General features: G+C 45.3%; 1 protein-coding gene across 2 annotated transcripts in view; it reads right to left on the bottom strand.

Moving 5' to 3' along the window:
* Positions 1 to 23,064, bottom strand: part of MYRIP (myosin VIIA and Rab interacting protein) — an 835,957-nt gene that overhangs the window by 176,738 nt on the left and 636,155 nt on the right. For both annotated transcript variants that reach the window (XM_063922392.1, XM_063922393.1), the window contains exons 9-10: positions 19,977 to 20,154; positions 13,736 to 14,388 (exon numbers count right to left, since the gene is read on the bottom strand). In XM_063922392.1, the coding sequence (XP_063778462.1) occupies positions 13,736 to 14,388; positions 19,977 to 20,154 (831 nt within the window). The remainder of the gene's footprint in view (positions 1 to 13,735; positions 14,389 to 19,976; positions 20,155 to 23,064) is intronic.

The raw sequence follows: 23,064 nt of genomic DNA, 5'->3' as shown, positions 1-23,064 counted from the left end.
CTTCTGGACTATGCTATGTCCCTCTTCCACAAACTGCTACCTGGGGCGGACGACAGAGACCTTCTCATCGATCGCATTCACAGGCTTACGAAACCACGGTCGGTTTCCGCCTCCTACACTCGGGATACCCTCCTCCGTGTTCACTTCTTCACGACCAAGGAACGGATAATGCAAGCTGCCAGATCTGCATCTGATTTGGATACGCTTGGAGGCATACAAATATTTCCTGACTTCTCGGCACTGACCATCTCTAAACGTAGAGCTCTGGCTCCTATCACGGAGGCACTACGTTCTCATGACATTAGATACAGATGGGGCTTCCCAGTGAAATTGGTGATTTCCTATGAGAATTCCTCCTACGTAGTTGCCACTCTGGATGCTGGGGTTAAGCTGCTTGATGACTGGGATGTTTCGGTCAAAGTGCCCTCTACATTGAAACCTCGCCTGCCACTTACCCATGAGTGGTCTGCGACCTGACTGAGTATTCAATGTTCCAATTAATGTAGTTCCTGGTTGTTCTTCATGTTTGGGGACTCCGTCCCCCTTATAATGCATACCGGATACGTGAGTTTATATGTTATATATGTGTATGCTTTTGGTTCCTTCATTTGCTGTTTATATTACTATGTGTACCTGCATTTTCCTCTGATTCTATCTCTTTTATCTTTCTTTTTCTTCTTACTGTACACATGAGGGTATCTCACTAGTCACTTACATTATTTGTTGATGTGCTTGTTGGTACCCTTATTGGTACTTGTAGTTTGGCTATACGTTATTGCTCCAGGTATACATGTGCCTTTTGTACCCCGGGTGGTGATACTACCGCCACCTCCCCATACTTTTTCTACTGCATACCTTTCCCCTGCAGTAGCAATGCGGTCCCGATATAATGGGCCCTTTTGGTTTTTCCTGCCTGTCCTTTCCTCTTTTTTCCCTAGTTTGTCCCCCCCCCCATTTGGGATGTCAACTGTTTTTGCTTTTTCTATATTTTAAATGGTACGAATATATTCATTTAATGTTAAAGGGTTGAACTCCCCCAATAAACGCAGGCTAGCCTTGACCACTTTTCATAAACACAGAGCTGACATAGTTGCCTTGCAGGAAACGCATTTTTCGTCAGCAGGTCCCCCGGCTCTGAGAGACCGGAGATACCCAGTTGGCTTTTTTGCAAATGGCCCCTTCAAGCGCAATGGAGTGGCTGTTCTTTTTTGGAGCTCTGTTTCGTTTGAACTGCTGTCCCAGATAACTGACAAGAATGGACGTTTCCTCATTCTAGTTGGAAAATTGGAGGATAAGATGGTTACGATTGTATCTCTCTACGCTCCCAATTCTTACCAAGTCCCCTTCCTTAGAAAAGTTTGCTCGACTATTGCGAGGGTTCGTCAGGGTGCCCTGCTTATGTTGGGCGACTATAATTTAGTGCTTGATCCTAAATTAGATAGATCTCCTCGGTCTTCTTCCCAGATGTCTGTGGCTCCGGCTGGCCCGTTACTAGCCTTCCGTAATTTGCTGGCAGAATATGACCTGTATGACTTGTGGAGAGTTCAGAACCCAACTTCGAGAGATTATACGTATTTCTCTCCAGTGCACAATTCCTACTCTCGCATAGATCTTATTCTTTGCGATAAGTGGATTTTGCAGCACTCAGCACAGGTGGATGTTCTGCCTATTTCCTGGTCCGATCATGCTCCTCTCCTATGGTCTTGGAATATTTGCCACCAATTTACCCCCCCTCGGCCGTGGCGCCTATCTGCCCACCTGCTGTCGGACCCTATATCTAAAAAAGCGATTGATGATTGCATCTCCCTCTATATGGAAACTAATTCCCCCTCAGATACTTCTGTCACGACTTTCTGGTGTGCCCTTAAGGCAGTTGTGCGAGGCACTGCGATCCAAGCCGGTGCTAGACTCAAACGACAAGCTATCCAACAACAAGACTTGGAATCTAAACTTAAGGAGGTTGAAGATAGGAATAAGCTCCACCCATCTAGGGCCCTATGTAGGGAATTAAAGGATATCCGAGGCCAACTTCAGAAACTCCTTATGAGACGGACCCAGTTTGCTTTAAATAGGTTGAGACAGAAATTTTACCTGACTGGTAATAGACCGGGGAAAATGCTGGCTCGCAAGCTCCGTGCTCTCCAGGCTCGTAATAGGATTAGGCATCTGATTTCTCCTCAAGGTGGTAAAGTGTCCAATCCATATGACATAGCGAAACAATTCGCTAGATATTATACCAAGCTGTACAACCTTTCTTCTGATCCCCTTACTTTTCAACCCACTCCTGATTCTATACAATCCTTCCTAGCCGACGTCAAATTCCCCTCCCTTTCTGCGGAACAGCTCGAGACACTAAATGCCCCATGGACCCCCTCCGAGGTAATTCAAGTAATGAAATCACTCCCGCATAATAAAGCCCCGGTCCAGATGGCTTTATAAATTAATTTTATGTTTCTCTCTGTGATCAACTATCGCCCACCCTGACCTCCTTGTATAATTCAATCTCCTCTCTTGGTGCTTTCCCTACAGAAATGCTGGAGGCTCAGATTATCACTATACCCAAGCCAGGTAAAAACCCAGCGCATTGTCAAAATTATAGGCCCATTGCACTATTGAATGGCGATATAAAATTTTTTGCCAAACTTGTCGCTTTCCGTTTAAATGTCTTTCTGCCATCTCTCATTGCCTACGACCAAGTTGGGTTTGTGCCTGGTAGACAGGCATCTGACAATACCCGTAGGGTTTTTGACTTGATTGATATCGTTCCCTCTAACACTGGCCTTCTCCTGCTCTCTTTAGATGCAGAGAAGGCATTTGATAGACTGAACTGGCAATATATGTCCTCGGTTCTAGACAAGTTTGGATTTAGTGGCCATATTCTTTCTTCGGTTTTATCTCTATATAGCTCCCCCTCTGCACGGGTATTTAGTAACGGTTTCCTCTCCGATACATTTCCTATTACGAATGGCACCCGACAGCGTTGCCCTCTATCACCCTTAATATTTACGTTGGGCATAGAACCCCTTGCTGAGAAGATTAGGATGTCTGGGGGCTTCCCGGGGGTGACTATTGGCACTACTAATCACAAGTTGTGCCTCTTTGCGGACGACGTCCTTCTGTTTGTCACGGACCCGCTAACCTCCCTTCCTTGTGTGCATGCTATCTTGGGACAGTATAGTGAAGCTTCCTTTTATAAAATTAATACAACAAAGATAGATGCTCTCCCCATTAATATCCCAGCTCCCATAGTGTCCACCCTTCAATCACAATGGCCCTCATTCCGAGTTGTTCGCTCGCAAGCTGCTTTTAGCAGCATTGCACACGCTAAGCCGCCGCCTACTGGGAGTGAATCTTAGCTTAGCAAAATTGCGAACGAAAGATTCTCAAAATTGCGAATAGAAATTTCTAAGCAGTTTCTGAGTAGCTCGGTACTTACTCTGCCACTGCGATCAGTTCAGTCAGTTTCGTTCCTGGTTTGACGTCACAAACACACCCAGCGTTCGCCCCGACACTCCTCCGTTTCTCCAGCCACTCCCGCGTTTTCCCCAGAAACGGTAGCGTTTTTTCACACACTCCCATAAAATGGCCAGTTTCCGCCCAGAAACACCCACTTCCTGTCAATCACATTACGATCACCAGAACGATGAAAAAACCTCGTAATGCCGTGAGTAAAATACCAAACTTCTTAGCAAATTTACTTGGCGCAGTCGCAGTGCGAACATTGCGCATGCGCAATTAGCGGAAAATCGCTGCGATGCGAAGAAAATTACCGAGCGAACAACTCGGAATGACCACCAATATCCATATAACTGGCGTTCGGCTTCAATTCAGTATTTGGGGATCCAAATTCCACCTTCTACGGCCTCTGTTTTTGATGTTAAGTTACCTCCACTCATTAATAGTTTGTTAGACCTGACTAAGTCCTGGCTATCTTATGATATTTCGTGGATTTGCCGCCTAGCAGCCTTCAAAATGACTCTCTTACCTAAACTCATGTACTTATACAGAACCATACCTTTTCTTTTCCCTAAAACGTACCTTGATAGATGTCGTGCTATAATGCTACGCTATGTTTGGAAGGCACGGCCATCCCGATTGGCTCGGTCCAAAATGATTCTCCCTCGTAGAAAGGGAGGGCTAGATATGCCCGACCTGGTCCTTTACCAGGAGGCATGTGTGCTGGCCCAGTTTAAATACTGGTTGAGTGGGGCGCCTGTAGTGGGATGGGTATCTCTTGAACGTACTGGGAGTTTGGACCTTCCCTTAGAAGACCTTTTTAAGATACACCCAAACTCTAGACCCCGCTTATTGTCCCTCCTCCCCGCCACTAGAACATCTTTACAAATCTGGGATAAATTGGTGACTCGCCTGCCTGGACATCAATTTCCATATTCTACTATCTCACTACGAGCCATAGCTAAATTAATCCCTAATTTAAATCTCTCAACCTGGTTTGTTTGTGGTTTGACTGTCTTGGGGGACCTTATGGATGGTAATGTTATGCTATAGTTTTCTCAACTCCAGTCTCGATATAATCTCCCCAGTGGAGAATTATTGCATTATTTCCAAATTCACCACTGGTACAAAGGTTTGCCTAGACAGGTGGCTCCCCCGAACCCGTTATCCCAGGTTGTCTTAACACGTGTATCTCTGTGTGACTCTAAAGGGGACATCTCGTTTTGGTACAGGACGCTTATCAGCTTGCTTACTACTACTAAGTCTAATGCGCAGCTGAAATGGGAACAAGACTTGGATCTTCCCCTATCTGAAGCCCAATGGGAACAAATTTTTATTTCTTCTTACCGAATGTCCAAGTGCTTGAATCACACGGAGATGCATATCAAACTCCTTAATAGACTATATTTAACACCAGATAGGCTACATACATTCTGGCAGTCTTGTTCCAAATACTGCTGGCGTAACTGTGGGGAAATAGGCCATATTTTCCATATTTTCTGGTCCTGTCCTTCCCTTCGACATTTCTGGAGCGAGATATTTGCTTTGATTAATTCGGTCTTACACCTGTCCCTCACCCCCTCTCCGGCCATGGCCCTGCTCCACATTTTTCCTGCTGAGATACCACCTCAGGTGGGGCATATTTGTATAGCTGCCAGGGCTGCATTGGCCCAAAGTTGGAATCAAGCTTCTCCCCCTCCTCTATCACTAGTCACAAACAAAATTAAATTCCATTTTACTATGGAAACTGAGTTCATGCCTTACTCTTCTGCGGCCTCCTCCCCAATGGTGAAATGGAGAGCATGGCATGACTACGTCACTGCTGGAGGGGGTGTTTCGCCTTCCCCCTAACTAACTCGGCTTATACTTCAGCTCTGTGCACCGGCTATGCCTTACTAGCCCTGTGTCTATTATTGATTATCTGTTTATTGATATGTTTTCATGTTTGACCCGTGTTTATCTTTATCTGTATCTTTTTCCAAGATGACTTTGTATTTTTCCTATTGTATCTATATTGGATTGCTATATTTAACTTCTGACAATTTTGATATTTGCATGTTTACATCCCGTTCCCTTGGTTCTTTGTACCCCCACCCCCTCCCTTCTTTCTTTCTGTACCCCTTCCCCTTGCAAAAAGAAAACTTGTTTTCAATAAAAACTATTGATGAAAAAAATATAATTCTATGAATATATGAATCATTATACAACCAGATTAAATGTATTTTGAGCACACATTTTATGATACTGTGTTTCCCAAGTATACAAGGCACTAATGCCATCTGGTGGGAAAACAAGGAAAACACATCTCTTTATAATAAGAGAGTAGTTTGTAATTTGTAGTTTGTAAATTCGGCTTTCTGGACACTGTCCGTCCAGGATTGCCAAGACTGTGGACTTCGTACAGATGTCCTGATTTCCAGACTGTCCAGAGTAATCTCAGACAGATGACAACCAGGTACGAATTTAGGGGTCAGGCCGATCCTAGGCCAACATTAACGGACGCCCCCCATCATGTCACTGCCCATCTTCATGTTGGGGCCTCCCAACTGTCAAAGCAGGACCAACCTCACTTCTCCCCCACCACCACTATTTACTGACTATTGCCCCCCTCCTTCCTCGCCAGTTACAAAATAAAAAAATAAATCATAATGACAAAAAAAAAGAATCACCTATCCTCATCTTGCCATCGACAAATGTTCCTCGGAAAATGGCCACCATGGTTATTTTCTGATGACTCACACATGCGCAATAGAGATGTCCCCGGGAATGCGGTGCGGGTGCCATGTTCCCGGAGACCTGCGCATGCACAGTAGACTCTGGTACAATGCCAGAGTCTACGGCACGGCCAGAGAGGAGGGGGCCAAATCAGAGACTACACACATGCTCCTCTATTAAAGCACCTCTGAGTGCAATTAGTTTTTTGGATTTTCTTTGCATGCATGGTAAATACTGACTGCTTTATCATGTAGCGTACAAATGCTGAAAAGCTTTATTTTTACACCGCAATCTAAAAAACAGCTTAGCCACGTCCATCCCAACTGTAAAGCTCATCTGCCCCACCTGCAGTGCAGCATGACTTTGCCAAGGTGCAAATTTGCTCTTTATTATGTATTTGCTTCCGACTTATCGTGCCCTTAATGCATACTTGCCTACTCTTCCAGAATGGCTGGGAGGCTCCTAAAGATTGGGTGGTCCTTCCAGCCTCCCGGGCGAATAGGCAAGTCTCACGATTATTGCTGCCCCCCGGAGCCAGCCGCCAACTTTGCAAGTGAAGTGGGCAGTCCGGGCAGCCAATGATGCTATTTTCCCAGAATCGCGTCATCGTAGCCACGCCCCCTGCCTTATAATTCTGGTAATCTTGGCATTATAGGACAGGGGGTGTGGGTATGATGACATCATCGCAACCACCATGCCCCCATACAGCTTAATTTGCACAGCCCCATCCCAGTGCGGTGGCATGAGCCCGCCCCACTCTCCTTCTGTGCCAACCTGGCTGCTCTCTCCCAGGAAGAGAGGACCCAGTAAGTCGACTACTAATACCCCTTTTACACTGCCTAAAATATCCCAGGATTTTGCACGGTAGCATGCAAAATCCCGGGATTGCAGAAGATGTAAAAGGCTCCTTCTCCAAAAGCAGTGTAAATAGGTAAGCCCGGTACCCATTTACAGCATGGCAGACCTCACGAACCGCAGTGTCCAGCGGGTCGTCAGGAGGCTGGGGGTCACGGCGCACGCTGTCTATGCAGACAGTAGCGTTGTGCTGGCTGCCATGCAGCGCTTGTGGCTGGGGACACGGCACATATTGTCTATGCAGACAGCAGCGCCATGTCACGTGTCCGGAAGCGCTGGAGGCTGGGGGCAGCACAGCAGTTTCCAGATTGCTGGGCTTGTCTTCAGTGTGACGCTTCAGAGTCCCGAACTGCCGCGCTTCCCGGTGCTTGGTGATGACATCACCTCTAAGCGCCGGCCCAAAAGACACTGCACCCAGGTGCAGTGTAAACGGTGCTAATCCGGCAATGTCGCATATCGGCACTGCGGTGTAAAAGGGGGAAGTCCTGGGTCTGACCCGACTTGGAATCGTATTCCAAATCCTGGGTCAGATCAGGGATTTGGTGTAAAAGGGGTATTAGCCTTAATGCACAGCTTGCACTGACTCTTTAAGGAGACACATCACATCATATACCACCCAACAGTCCTGCTTTTGGTGGAACAATCACAATTTGACTGTGTGTGGGGTTTGTGTTGTATTGTACTGCCTCAGGCAGGGGAGACAGGTGTCTGCACAGCGCACAGTATAGTTATTCATTTTTTAAAAAGGATGTGTGGTCACACACAGATTTTGCTGTGGTTATCCCTGCTACCCCCACATTGAGACCTCCGATGTTGGGAGGTATGTATTGCAAAGAGGTGTATTTCCTAAGTAGTAAGGGAATTTTGGCACCATTTGAGCCTCAAGAATTAGAAAGGTTGCCATTAATTTTTCATTCCTTATGCAACCATTTTAATGCGCCCTACACACTTGACGATGCATTCAGTTTTGACTATGATCGATCTGAATGATGATTGGTCATCATCCAAATTGACTTGCATTGCAAAGCGATGGAGAACCAACGATGAACGACCGCAGGGCCGCGCATCATTCATCATTGGTGCATGCACACTGAGCGATATGAATGATTTCTTGTTCATTACTGAATGAGATCGTTCATATCGCCCGCAAACATCGGCAAGTGTTTAGGGCGCATTACAGTTGCTTAATGCATCAAAGGAGAGATCAAGATGAGGCCCAAAATTTTTTCTCTTCTCTACTAGCATGCTCTGTTTATAAAGACCATTGATCCTTTCTACAAGGCCAACCTATACAAGAAGCAGATAAACACTCTGCTAAACTGGCCTCACACATCTTTGCCACAGCCAAATGATTTATAGCCAAATTTTGTAAGTGTACAAACTAGAGATGAGCGGGTTCGGATTTAACGCCAGAATTAACGCCAGTTCGGTTTTATCCAGATTTTTCTTATCGCTATCCAAAACACGTGACATCCGTGAGCCAATAAGATGCCGTTTTGGATCTGAGTAAAACCGAACCCACTCATCTCTAGTACGAACCCACCTTGCACCTGTTCTCTCATTATTGCACACATGGTAAAAGTTGCATATCACGTCCAACATGAACGTACTACATTTGACCAAGTCATGAATTATATTTTACTAAGCGACTCATTGGACTCCTCAATATCCCTGTTACTTTTTACCAATCTTTTTCTTGGTTCCTCTTAATGTTTTTCGGAACCCTTGACACAATCTATATATACACACTAGGTCGACCACTATTGGACGACAGTAACTAGGTCGACAGGGTCTTTAGGTCAACAGGGTCTAGGTCGACGGGTCTAAATGTCAACATGATTTTTTCATGTTTTTTCGGTGTCGTTTTCTTCGTGACTGGGAACCCCAATTAATGCACTGTGTCCCCTCGCATGGCTCGCTTTGCTCGCCATGCTTCGGGCAAGATTACCATTCCAATCGTAGTCCACGTGGATCGTTAAGTATGAAAAGGTTAAAAAAAATTGTGAAAAACTCATGTCGACCTTTTGACCTGTCGACCTAGAACATGTCGACCTAGAGAGCCTGTCAACCTAGAAACCCTGTCGACCTAGTTACTGTCGACCAATAGTGATCGACCTAGATAGTGTCAACCTAGTTACTGTCGACCTAGAGACCGGATCCCCATCTAGCTACACAGAGATGCTATAAGCTCTTCATATCCACAAACTAATACTGTTAGCGGTGACCTCCCTCCCCCTCCTCAACCCCCTACCATCCTCTTCCCAGCCACACTCTCCCACCTCTTTTCTTGTTATGAACATATTGCTTGTTACATTCTGCTTGACATACACTGTAACTCAAAATATGAAGTTTGTATTTTATTTCCTCTAGTTTTTAACTTTTATTAAATGTATCACACAGAGGACACCGATGGATATCTGTGTTTATGGAGTGAATGTGTAAGACACATTTACCACTACATGAATGGGAGTGCATTTGATACCCTTGCATAGCATATATGTTCAGCAGGCTGCAATATTGTTTCATTTTTCAGTTTTCTTGAATTCTTGTGAAAGCTGTATCCATTAACTGGAGAACACACATGTAACAGACCCTATTCTACAAATGGACTGGACAACAGTGTAATCTTGTACAAGTGGCCTAATTCTGAGTTGATCGTAGCAGCAAATTTGTTAGCAGTTGGGCAAAACCATGTGCACTGCAGGGGGGACAGATATAACATGTGCAGAAAGAGTTAGATTTCGGTGTGGTGTATTCAAACTGAAATCTAAATTGCAGTGTAAAAATAAAGCAGCCAGTATTTACCTTATACAGAAACAAAATAACCCACCCAAATCTAACTCTCTCTGCACATGTTATATCTGCCCCCCACCCCCTGCAGTGCACATGGTTTTGCCCAATTGCTAACAAACTTGCTGCTGCGATCAACTCAGAATTACCCCCCAAATTGCATACCTAACACTTGGAAAGTCATAGTAAACACCTGCATAAGCTGAACATCTGATTTTATCACACAGTGTACAATGGGGGTTATTCAGTACTAAAAAGCAGAATCTACAATCCGTTCTTTCACATGCTGGGGCCGCCCATCATAAGGCAAGGCTGCCCAGCATGCAGAACGGCCTGCCTAGCAGCTGCGGCCCCAATTTAATTGCGTTCGCAGCAACTGTGGACGACTCCCTGCAGCTGCGGCTAGGCTGCGTATGCCACCCAGCGAACGCCTCTGCCTGTCAATCAGGCAAAGGCATTCACAGCCAATGCGATCACATCGTGCACACTGCCGCCGCCGGGGTTATTGCAGTTGCAACGCTTAGCCTGAATAACCCCAATATTCGTTCTATTTGCTTTATATTTTGCGATTCAAACAGGAATCCTTCAATGAAGAAACCCTAACTAGAAAAGTGGCCATCTCTTTTAGGACCATGGGGGCTAATTCAGTCCTGACCGCTAGGCTACGTTTTCGTACAGCGGGCGATCTGGTCTAAACTGCGCATACGTATGTACCGCAATGCGCAGGCGCATCGCACGGGTACAAAGCGGATCGCCGCTGAGCGATGGGTTTGTGCGATGGATCCTTTCATATGAGCGTTCGCAAGGAGATTGACAAGAAGAAGGCATTTGTGGGTGTCAACTGACCGTTTTCTGGGAGTGGTTGGAAAAACGCAGGCGTGTTCAAGCGTTTGCAGGCAGGGTTCCTGATGTCAATTCCGGTCCCGGACAGGCTGAAGTGTTCGTAGTGGCTGAGTAAATCCTGGGCTCCTCAGAGACTGCACAAAATCTGTTTTCACAGCTCTGCTACACGTGTTCGCACACTTGCAAAGTGAAAATACACTCCCCTATGGGTGGCGACTTTGCGAATGCAGGACTGCAAAAAAAAACCCTAGCGAGCGAACAGGTCTGAATTAGCCCCATAGTACTGGAATTCCTTGTCCATTTTATAATGCTTTCCATAAGAGCTTCATTAAAGGACTGTTTTCCTCTCCTATTTGCCATCTCCTGATTCTGTACGATTACAATTTTATAGTAATACCTGGAGTGCATACCTCCCAACATGACACTCTCCAGGAGGGACAGAATGCTCTGCTTCTGGACTTCCCTCTTAATTTATGATTGTCATCACCTGTGCTGAAACACCTTTCTTATCCACTAACCTGTGCAACACAGGTGCCGGCAATCATACATTAAGACAGAGGTTCCCAAACTGTGTGCCGTGGCTCCCTGGGGTGCCTCGAGACACTTGCAGAGGTGCCCTGGGTTGGTGGTCCAGGACCAATTCAAATTATTCATGGTCAATATAATAGGCAAAACCAGTGCCAGTGGCTGCCAGTCATAAAATATGTGGCCAAACAGAATCAAATCTTGTCCCTCACCACACAACTGACCCTAAGGATGACATATAAACATGATCTACTAATGTAATATTTCTTTCTAAATTTCTCAATAAGAAATTTTTGGCCTAGGGGTAACGTGAAAAAAAAATTCTGATATTCTAGGGCGCCGTGACTCAAAAAAGTTTGGAAACCACTGTATTAAGAGAATAGTCCAGGAGCAGAGCAGTGTGTCCCTCCTGGATAGGGTCATGTTGGGAGGTATGGGAGTGTAATATTTATTTCCCTTGCAATAAAAAATATACAGAGCAAATGTTCTGTGCTTGGTGAATGAAATTACTATGATTGCACCCTGATTTAAATTAATCTGCAGCACCTGTGGATTGAGCATAAGTTTGTAAAAATAGGTGAGCAATTGAAGACTACAGGTGCTTGAGAAGTTGCTCAGCTCATCATTGTCAGTGTGATTATAATATGGGGTGACAACCTGAAACCTGAAGCAGTAGGTGGGCTACCGCTCAGTACAGCCCCACTAGGCATGATTGTAGAGCTACAAACAGTGACTCCTCTCTAAAAATATACACAGCAACATGACATCCCAGCAAAGGGAAAGTTCTGGAAAAAAAAATAGTCCTCACAGTACATTAGTTTTAGTGACTGATCAACCATTAGGCTGGTTAGGTTGAAGCCCCGAGAACGGGATTCAGTTAGAATCCCGGCGGACAGGATCTCGGCCGTCGGAATCCCGACACGTCTCAGAATGCCGGTGCAGACATCACAACACCGGCCCCAGGATCCCAACCACCGGGATCCTGAACGATCGTCTGCCGCGCCTCACGAGAAGTTAGCCAAAACAAAAACTAAATCCTATGAGCCCAGGCCATTGAATCATACAGCCCACCAATAACTGTTCACCTTCGGGAATATAGCTGGACCAACTTGCAAATTATATCACTTAGCATTGTGTATAATATTCCTATTTCCCTACAGATTGTATGCTTGCGAGCAGGGCCCTCTTACATCTTTGTATGTTATTACCCAACCTTGCTGTATTACTGTTGTGTTCTCAATTGTAATGTGCAACAAAATATACTGGCGCTACATAAATGTTAAAAGAAAATAAATCCAATCTATTCATTAAGAACCAATGATTTATGTGTAAATGTCAGTTATCATGCACTATAGTCAAGCATTACCTCATTATAGTCAAGCACTGGGTTCCGGCAAATGAACAGGCTGCATACAAGTTGACTTTATCATTTGGATATCTCTGAAATGTATGTGACCAGGCCACTTTAATAAACTATGCTTTTATTTAATAAGCTATTGTTTAACTGGGGTGGTCTTCTGTTTGCCGGCGGTCGGGCTCCCGGCGCTCAGTATACCGGCGCCGGGAGCCCGACAGCCGGCATACCGACAATTATTTTCCCTCGTGGGGGTCCACGACCCCCATAGAGGGAGAATAAAATAGTGTGGCGCGCGTAGCGCGCCACCGTGCCCGTAGCGTGGCGAGCGCAGCGAGCCCGCAAGGGGCTCATTTGCGCTCGCCAAGCTGTCGGTAAGCCGGCGGTCGGGCTCCCGGCGCCGGGATGCTGGTCGCCGGGAGCCCGACCGCCGGCCAGCCGTAGTGAACCCGTTTAACTGTAGCCCCTTGTACAATATGGGTACAGGCACATTTCCACTCTTGTAACCTTGATTCTTAAGTCATTAACTTTAAATTACACACAAAGACATTCCTGCTTATGGGCCTAATTCCGGTTGGATCGCGGTTCGGAACTTCTCAGTTTGCCCCGCGGGTGCACTCGCAGGGACCGTCCTGCGCATGCGCCCACATTTACTGCCAATCAGGCAGAGGCGTTCGTAGTACGGCAACGCTGTTTCGAAGGTGGAGACAGAGCTTTGCGGGAGTGGCGGCTTCCGAATGGGGGCGTGGCGGTGACGTTATTGGGGCGGCCGCATGACGTCACATGCAGCCGCTCCAATCAAAAAGATGGCGGCAGGCCACTGGCCGGCACTCCCTAATTTCTGCGACTGCGCAGTAATTGCGGCGTGATCGCAATTAGTACGTGGTTGCAGATGGGGGGCGGCAGTAAGCATGCTAGGTGGCCTTGCCCTGTGATATGCAGCCCTCATCATGCAAGTCAGAAGATTGCAAATTCTGCTAAAAAACTGAATTTGCCATACTTACTGAATAGGCTCCTATATCCATAATTTCTGAGTTCCTCAACATTCTGTAAATATTAATTTTCGTGCAAAGTTAGGATAATTAAGTGGAAATAGATATGTGCAATACAAAAATTTAAGAAGTGTCACAATTTATGTACACTTGTGAATTTATCCCAATATGTAAAAAAAAAATATATATATATTTTTTTAAATACCTTATTTGTGCCTAAAGTCCTTTTCTGCGCTTTCATTATATTACTGCTCCCCTCTCCCATCTCTTCCAGGGCCACTTTGTTCTTTCTCCATCTCCTTGACCTTTTCTCAACATCAACTTGGCTTTTTTCTGCCTCACTGCTGTCTGAGTATTCCATACTATTGGACTGCGGATTAAAGTTAATATCCATCTTTCCATAAACGTGTTCTTTCTGCATTTGTTCACTTGGGGCCTTTCTGTTTGGCCAAATGGATTTAGCCGATACCCTATTCTCCTTTAAGGAGTTCACTGATGAGGTTTCAGAATCAGAAAATACAGTTTCCGTGTTTGTAAACAGCCCCGATGATGGTGATGTTACAGGCTGATAATAATCATTGCCACATGTCCATTCAGTATTATACTGGGAGTCTGTATAGCAGGAATCCTCCGACAACTGTCTTGTTCTTCGTCGATAGGCGTTAAGCGCTAAACTCCAGTCAACTTCCTCATCACTGTCAGAGCCCATTTCATCGTAAGCTGAGACAACAGTTGATTCATTCTCTAATGATTTGAATACTTGACTCTTTGGTTGAGCAAGCATTCTTGGCGGAGGCAAAGTTATACTCTGTAGCGCTACCCAGTTTCCATCAGAACTCTGTAGAACAGGAGATGGGCCTATGTAGCAAAGTAAACAAAGAATTAAAAGAATAGCATGTTTAAGTTACAAGTACATTTTAACAGTTACAGTGTTAAAAAAACAAAAATATTTCAAATGTTCTTTTCCTCAGTTCTTGGTTAAGTCTATCTCACTACTACAGGCATGTCCAAACTGCGGCCCTCCAGCTGTTGTGAAACTACATATCCCAGCATGCCCTGATACAGTTTTGCTGTCAGAGAATGCTAAAGTTGTGTCAGGGCATGCTGGGATCTGTAGTTTCTCAACAGCTGGAGGGCCGCAGTTTGGACATGACTGCACTACTGCCTTCTCTCTTTCAAGGTCACTAGCATGGCAGATGGTTACCGAAGAAAAGCAGTCATTTATCTGTAAGATGCCAGCAAACCACAGCCCTGGACAAGCCATGTCACAAATCATACAGAAAAACAAATCAAACAGAACAAGGACATACGAGTGTGACAAAAAAGTTGCAGACATAACAGGGTAGATAGGGCCCTGCTAGTGAGAGCTTATCTCACCCTTACATATACAGTACAGTAGTTTGCTATATATCCAAAGATAAGTTTCAAGGTGGCCAAGAAACTGCAGGATTTGGGCAGTTGAGGATTATTAAAGGAAGAAAAGGATAAGCACATGAGAGAAGAGGGCCCTACTCGTAAGAGCTTACATTCTAAAAGGGAGGGGCAGACAGACAGGGGTGACACATATGGGGTAGACCAAGCATTGGACAGAGGGTTAGGATAAGATTTGGCTGGGTTTGGTAAAGAAGTGGGTCTTAAGACCCCGTTTGAAGTTCTGTAGGGAGGTGGAAAGTCTGAGGGGGAGAGGTAAAGAATTCCAGAGAAAAGGAGCAGCATGTGAAAAATCTTGGAGATAGGAGTGGGAGGAAGTAATCAGAAGATAGGAGAATCGGCGTGCATCAGCAGAGCGAAGAGGACGGGTGGGATAGTAAAGGGAGATAAGGTCAGAGATGTAAATGGGAGAGGAGTGGGTGAGTGTTTTGTGAGTGAGAAGTTTTAATTGGATTCTGAAAGGGAAGGGAAGCCAGTGAAGGGCTTGTAGGAGAGGGGAGGTGGACGTAGTGCATTTGGTGAGGAAGATGGGTCGGGCTGCAGCATTGAGGATAGATTGGAGTGGAGAGAGGTAATTGTCAGGGAGGCCAATTAGGAGGAGATTACAGTAATCCAGTCTGGAAATAATCAGTGAGTGAATAATGGTCTTGGTGGCATCCTGGGTGAGAAAGGGTCTGATCCTGGAAATGTTTTTGAGATTAAGTGACAGGTTTGTGAGAGGTGCTGAATGTGTGGTTTGAAGGAGAGGGAGGAGTCAAGGATTACGCCAAGACAGCGTACTCGGGGGCTAGAGGAGATAGTCGTGTCATCAATGGATAATGAGATTGTGGGAGGTGAGGTTGTGCGGGAGGTTGGGAAGATGATCAGCTCAGTCTTATACATGTTGAGTTTAAGAAAGCACTGGGACTTCCAGGAAGAGATAGCAGAGAGACAGTTGGAGGTACGAGTGAGGAGGGCTGGGGAGAGATCGGGGGAGGAAAGGTAGATTTGAGTGTCATCAGCATAGAGGTGATATTGGAAGTTAAAAGAACTAATGAGTTCACCTAAAGAGGACGTATAGAGAGAGAAAAGGAGAACCAAGAACAGAGCCTTGGGGGACACCAACAGTTAGTGGAAGTGGGGGGGAGGTAGTGTCATGAGAGGAGACAGAGAAGGAATGATCAGAGAGGTAGGAGGACAGCCAGGAGAGGGCAGTATCATGCAGACCAAGAGAGTGAACGATTTGCAGAAGGAAAGTGTGGTCCACAGTGTCAAAAGCAGCAGAGAGGTCAAGAGGAATAAGCAGAGAGTAGCGGCCCTCAGATTTGGCTGCATGGAGGTCATTGCAGACATTTGTGAGGGTAGTTTCAGTGAAGTGAAGAGAACGGAAACCAGACTGGAATGGGTCAAGCAGTCAGTGAGAGGAAAGACAAGCAGTGAGGCGATTATAGACAATACGCTCAAGGAGTTTGGAGGCAAAAAGGAGGAGAGAGATGGGTCAATAGTTGGAGAGAGTGTTTGGATCAAGGGTAGGTTTTTAAGAATAGGGGAGACAAGAGCATGCTTGAAGGCAGAGGGGACAGTGCCTGATAAGAGGGAGAGATTGAGAAGGTGGGCAAGATGGGAACAGGCAGAATGAGAGAGGTAGTGGAGGAGGTGGGAGGGAATAGGGTCAAGTGGGGAGGTGGTGGTGGTGGGGGGGAGGAACAGATGAGGGCCATGGCTTCCTCACCAGATACATGGGAGAAAGATGTAAGAGTTGATGAGAGGGAAGGGGAGGGGTGGCAAGGGATGGGTGGTGGCTGGTTGCTGGTCTGGTGGGATGTGATGTCCTGATGTATGGAGTCAATCTTGGATGTGAAATAGTTGGCAAAGTCAAGAGCAGACAATGAGGAAGGGAGAGGAGATGGTGGTGGGCAGAGGAGTGAGTTAACAGTGGCAAACAGGCGCCGGGGGTTGGAAGACTGGGTAGAGATGAGAATGTTATGTTATGAAAGCTTTCCATGTTGGTGTGATTTAAGCTTCCCATGTTGGTGTGTTATAAGCTTCCAATGTTGATGTGATGTAAGCCAGAACTTCCAACTTGACCCTTTTTCAGGAGGGACAAACTGCTCTGTTTCTGGACTTCCCTCTTAATTTATGATTGCTGTTACCTGTTCTGAAACACCTTTCTCACCCATTAACTAGTTCTACACAGGTGACGGTAATAATAAATTAAGAGGGAAGTCCACGAACAGAGCATTTTGTCCTTCCTGGAAAGGGGCATGTTGGAAGGTATGTGTAAGCTCCCCATGTTGGTGTGATGTAAGCTTCCCATGTTGGTGTGTTATAAGCTTCCCATGTTGGTGCTATGTAAGCTTCCAATGTTGGTGCATTATAAGCTTCCCATGTTGGTGCGATGTTAGCTTCCCATGTAGTTGTGATATAAGCTTCCCATGTTTGTGCTATGTAAGCTTCCCATGTTGGTGCATTATAAGCTTCCCATGTTGGTGCGATGTTAGCTTCCCATGTAGGTATGTGTAAGCTCCCCATGTTGGTGTGAGGTAAGCTCCCCATGTTGGTGTGAGGTAAGCTTCCCATGTTGGTTTGATATAAGCTTCCCATGTTGGTGCTATGTAAGCTTCCCATGTTGGTGCATTATAGGCTTCCCATGTTGGTGCGATGTTAGCTTCCCATGTAGGTATGTGTAAGCTCCCCATGTTTGTGTGAGGTACACTTCCCATGTTGGTTTGATATAAGCTTCCCATGTTTGTGTGAGGTAAGCTTCCCATGTTTGTGTGAGGTAAGCTTCCCATGTTGGTTTGATATAAGCTTCCCATGTTGGTGCTATGTAAGCTTTCCATGTTGGTGCTATGTAAGCTTCCCATGTTGGTGCGATGTTAGCTTCCCATGTAGGTGTGATGTAAGCTTCCCATGTTGTTGTGATGTAAGCTTCTTATGTTGGTGTGTGTTGGTGGTTATGTTAGTATCCCATGTTGATATGATGTAAGCTTCCCATGTTGCTGTGTTGTAAGCTTCCCATGTTGGTGTGAGGTAAGCTTCCCATGTCGGTGCGATGTTAGCTTCCCATGTTGATGTGATGTAAGCCATACCTCCCAACATGACCCTTTCCAGGAGGGACAAACTGCTCTGTTTCTGGACTTCACTCTTAATTTATGATCGCTGTTACCTGTGCTGAAACACCTTTTTCATTAATTAACTAGTCCTACACAGGTGACAGTAATCATAAAGTAAGAGGGAAGTCCATGAACAAAGCATTTTGTCCCTCCTGGAAAAGGTCATGTTGGGAGGTATGTGTAAGCTTCCCATGTTGGTGTGATGTAAGCTTCCCATGTTGGTGTGATATAAGCTTCTCATGGTGGTGTGCGTTGTAAGCTTCCCATATTGGTGTGAGGTAAGCTTCCCATGTTGGTGCGTTGTAAGCTTCCCATGTTGGTGTGAGGTAAACTTCCCATGTTGGTGTGATGTAAGCTTCCAAAGTTGGTGTGATGTAAGCTTCCCAAGTTGGTGTGATGTAAGCTTTCCATGTTGGTGTGAATTAAGCTTCCCATGTTGGTGTGACGTAAGCTTCCCATGTTGGTGTGATATAAACTTCCCATGTTGGTGTAAGGTAAGCTTCCAATGTTGGTGTGATGTAAGCTCCCCATGTTGGTTTGATGTAAGATTTCCATGTTGGTGTGAATTAAGCTTCCCATGTTGGTGTGAATTAAGCTTCCCATGTTGGTGTGATGTAAGCTTCCCATGTTGGTGTGATGTAAGCTTCCCATGTTGGTGTGATGTAAGCTTCCCATGTTGGTGTGATGGAAGCTTCCCAAGTTGGTGTGATGTAAACTTCCCATGTTGGTGTAAGGTAAGCTTCCCATGTTGGTGTGAGGTAAGCGTTCCATGTTGGTGTAAGGTAAGCTTCCCATGTTGGTGTGAGGTAAGCTTCCCATGTTGGTGTTATGTAAGCTTCCCATGTTGGTGTTATGTAAGCTTCCCATGTTGGTGTGATGTAAGCTTTCCATGTTGGTGTGAGGTAAGCTTCCCATGTTGGTGTGAGGTAAGCTTCCCATGTTGGTGTTATGTAAGCTTCCCATGTTGGTGTGATGTAAGCTTCCCATGTTGGTGTTATGTAAGCTTTGCATGTTGGTGTGAGGTAAGCTTCCCATGTTGGTGTGATGTAAACTTCCCATGTTGGTGTGAGGTAAGCTTTCCATGTTGGTGTAAGGTAAGCTTCCCATGTTGGTGTGATGGAAGCTTTCCATGTTGGTGTGATGTAAGCTTCCCATGTTGGTGTGAGGTAAGCTTTCCATGTTGGTGTAAGGTAAGCTTCCCATGTTGGTGTAAGGTAAGCTTCCCATGTTGGTTTGATGGAAGCTTTCCATGTTGGTGTGATGTAAGCTTCCCATGTTGGTGTTATGTAAGCTTCCCATGTTGGTGTTATGTAAGCTTCCCATGTTGGTGTGATGTAAGCTTTCCATGTTGGTGTGAGGTAAGCTTCCCATGTTGGTGTGAGGTAAGCTTCCCATGTTGGTGTTATGTAAGCTTCCCATGTTGGTGTGATGTAAGCTTCCCATGTTGGTGTTATGTAAGCTTTGCATGTTGGTGTGAGGTAAGCTTCCCATGTTGGTGTGATGTAAACTTCCCATGTTGGTGTGAGGTAAGCTTTCCATGTTGGTGTAAGGTAAGCTTCCCATGTTGGTGTGATGGAAGCTTTCCATGTTGGTGTGATGTAAGCTTCCCATGTTGGTGTGAGGTAAGCTTCCCATGTTGGTGTGAGGTAAGCTTCCCATGTTGGTGTGAGGTAAGCAAATATAGGAATATGTTACTGTCACATATAACAGTTTCTCCGAAGAATACAGCACAGTGTGGTACCAACAGTACTGAGATAGATAATATTTGGTAACCCCCAGTCTACATAGGCTGATATAAGATTTTTTCTTTTAGTTGCTCTTAGTTCCCACTCATAATAAAACCTGTGTTAGTGTTCTGAAAACTTTACAAATAGTCAGCTCAACTCATGAACTTCTATTATAGCTATATAAAGAACATACTTGAATCATATAAACTGTCCACACTTTTCCAACTCGGCAATGTAGAGGGTCTGTGTTCTTTTTGTCTTCTCTTGTGGCTTCTTTGCAGCTGGCAGCGTGGCTCTGGGGTACTAGATTTCATATCAGCGTGGTTACTTGCGGCATCATCACTCATCAGAGAAAAGGCAGAGTGGGACCTCTGGTGAACAAACGTGAGTTTAGTATACTGTATAAAAAAAGTGATTTGCTTTATATACAAGTAAATCCTCCTGCAACATTTATCATTTGTATGAGAATCCTGTATTTACTGTACATACGCTTTTAAAACTGCAATACCTTATAAACATGAAATGTCTTTTTATAAATAAATTACTCTGGTTCTCTGTAAGAAGAAAGTTAAGTTCATATTTATTTCAGTTCATCTGAGCTGTGGTTCAAAGCTGCTACTGTGTGCTCAGTGTCATGTGAATACTATGTCAACTGCATCCACATGACACTTGGAGGACTTGCTGCTTGTGTACTTATGAGACTTAGGGGTCTATTTACTAAGCCTTGGTTGAAGTCCTAACTATAATTTTTCAAACCCAGCCTGTGACATGGCAGTTAGGAGACGATTGGCTGGGACTTTATCTCCGTCGGATTTGTCTCCATCCAAGGCTTAGTAAACAGACCCCTTAAGTGCTGAAACAACTTCATTTGCATATTATTTCTTCACTTTTTTTTTTTTTTTAAACACATGAACATCAACATAGTAACATGGGGGTAATTCCAAGTTGATCGCAGCAGGAATTTAGTTAGCAATTGGGCAAAACCATGTGCACTGCAGGGGAGGCAGATTTAACATGTGCAGAGAGAGTTAGATTTGGGTGGGTTATTTTATTTCTGTGCAGAGTAAATACTGGCTGCTTTATTTTTACACTGCAAATTAGATTGCAGATTGAACACACCACACCCAAATCTAACTCTCTCTGCACATGTTAAATCTGCCTCCCCTGCAGTGCACATGGTTTTGCCCAATTGCTAACTAAATTCCTGCTGCGATCGACTTGGAATTACCCCCCATGTGCACTGCAGGGGGGGCAGATATAACATGTGCAGAGAGAGTTAGATTTGGGTGGGGTGAGTTCAATCTGCAATCTAAATTGCAGTGTAAAAATAAAGCAGCCTGTATTTACCCTGCACAGAAACAAAATAACCCACCCAAATCTAACTCTCTCTGCAAATGTTATATCTGCCCCCCCTGCAGTGCACATGGTTTTGCCCAACTGCTAAAAAATATCCGGCTGCGATCAACTTGGAATTACCCCCATAGTTTCTGAGGTAGAAAAAAAGACAATGGGGTATATTTACTAAAGTTCGTATTTTCCCGTTTGAGGTCAAAGTTCAATCACGAATGACATCGAAAGTGTAAACATGCAACTTTTTGAATTTAGTACGACTAATTTACTAAGCTGCCGTATTCTGCATTTTCGGTTTTACCGATGTCGATGTCATTCGTTTTTTTAGGCACTGTTTTACGTGAGTGACTTGTAAAACACTGCCGACTTTAATACAATGAATCTCGGCCGGATCTGAGAGATCCGTGCTGGGCTTCATTGTGCACTTTAAAAAATAAATAAATCAGTGTTAAAAAATTTTTTAAAAATGCGTGGGGTCCCCCCTCCTAAGCAAAACCAGCCTCGGGCTCTTTGAGCCGGTCCTGGTTGCAAAAATATGGGGGGAAAAATGATAGAGGTTCCCCCATATTTCAACACCCAGCACCGGGCTCTGCGCCTGGTCCTGGTTCCAAAAATACGGGGGACAAAAAGCGTAGGGGTCCCCCGTATTTCTGAAACCAGCACCGGGCTCCACTAGCCAGATACATAATGCCACAGCCGGGGGACACTTTTATATAGCTCCCGGCGGCCCTGGCATTACATAACCAACTAGTCACCCCTGGCCGAGGTACCCTGGAGGAGTGGGGACCCCTTCAATCAAGGGGTCCCCCCCCCTCCAGCCACCCAAAGACCAGGGGTGAAGCCCGAGGCTGTCCCCCCCATCCATGGGCTGCGGATGGGAGGCTGATAGCCGTTGTGTAAAAAAATGAATATTGTTTTTAGTAGCAGTACTACAAGTCCCAGCAAGCCTCCCCCGCAAGCTGGTACTTGGAGAACCACAAGTACCAGCATGCGGAGGAAAACCGGGCCCGTTGGTACCTGTAGTACTACTACTTAAAAAATACCCCAATAAAAACATGAGACACACACCTTGAAAGTATAACTTTAATACATACATACACACCTCCATATACACATACTTACCTTATGTTCACACGAGGGTCGGTCCTCTTCTCCATGTAGAATCCATGGTGTACCTGTGGAATAAAAAAATTTCTCACAAAATCCAGTGTAGAAGCCTCTTCTTCTTTTAATCCAGTTGTAATCCAGGTACTTGTCAAAATAAAAAAACGGACACCCGACCTCGCACTGAAAGGTGACCCATGTTTTCACATGGGACCCCTTTCCCCGAATGCCAGAAACCCCCTCTGACTTATGTCTAAGTGGGTTCCATCAGCCAATCATGGAACTCCACGTTGTGGCATCCTCCTGATCGGCTGTGTGCTCCTGTACTGTATGACAGGCGGCACATGGCAGTGTTACAATGTAGCGCCTAAGCGCTCCATTATAACCAATGGTGGGAACTTTGTGGTCAGCGGTTGACCGAAAGTAACCTCACCGCTGACCACAAAGTTCCCACCATTGGTTATAATGGAGCGCATAGGCGCTACATTGTAACACTGCCGCGTGCCGCCTGTCATACAGTACAGGAGCACACAGCCGATCAGGAGGATGCCACAACGTGGCGTTCCCTGATTGGCTGATGGAACCCACTTAGACATAAGTCAGAGGGGGTTTCTGGCATTCGGGGAAAGGGGTCCCATGTGAAAACATGGGTCCCCTTTTAGTGCGAGGTCGGGTGTCCGTTTTTTTATTTTGACAAGTACCTGGATTACAACTGGATTAAAAGAAGAAGAGGCTTCTACACTGGATTTTGTGAGAAATTTTTTTATTCCACAGGTACACCATGGATTCTACATGGAGAAGAGGACCGACCCTCGTGTGAACATAAG

The sequence above is a fragment of the Pseudophryne corroboree genome, chromosome 5 (genome assembly GCF_028390025.1).
Source record: "Pseudophryne corroboree isolate aPseCor3 chromosome 5, aPseCor3.hap2, whole genome shotgun sequence".
Classification (NCBI taxonomy): domain Eukaryota; kingdom Metazoa; phylum Chordata; class Amphibia; order Anura; family Myobatrachidae; genus Pseudophryne; species Pseudophryne corroboree.
The sequence above is the reverse complement of the archived record's forward strand: the minus strand, read 5'-3'. Positions and strand labels throughout refer to the sequence as shown.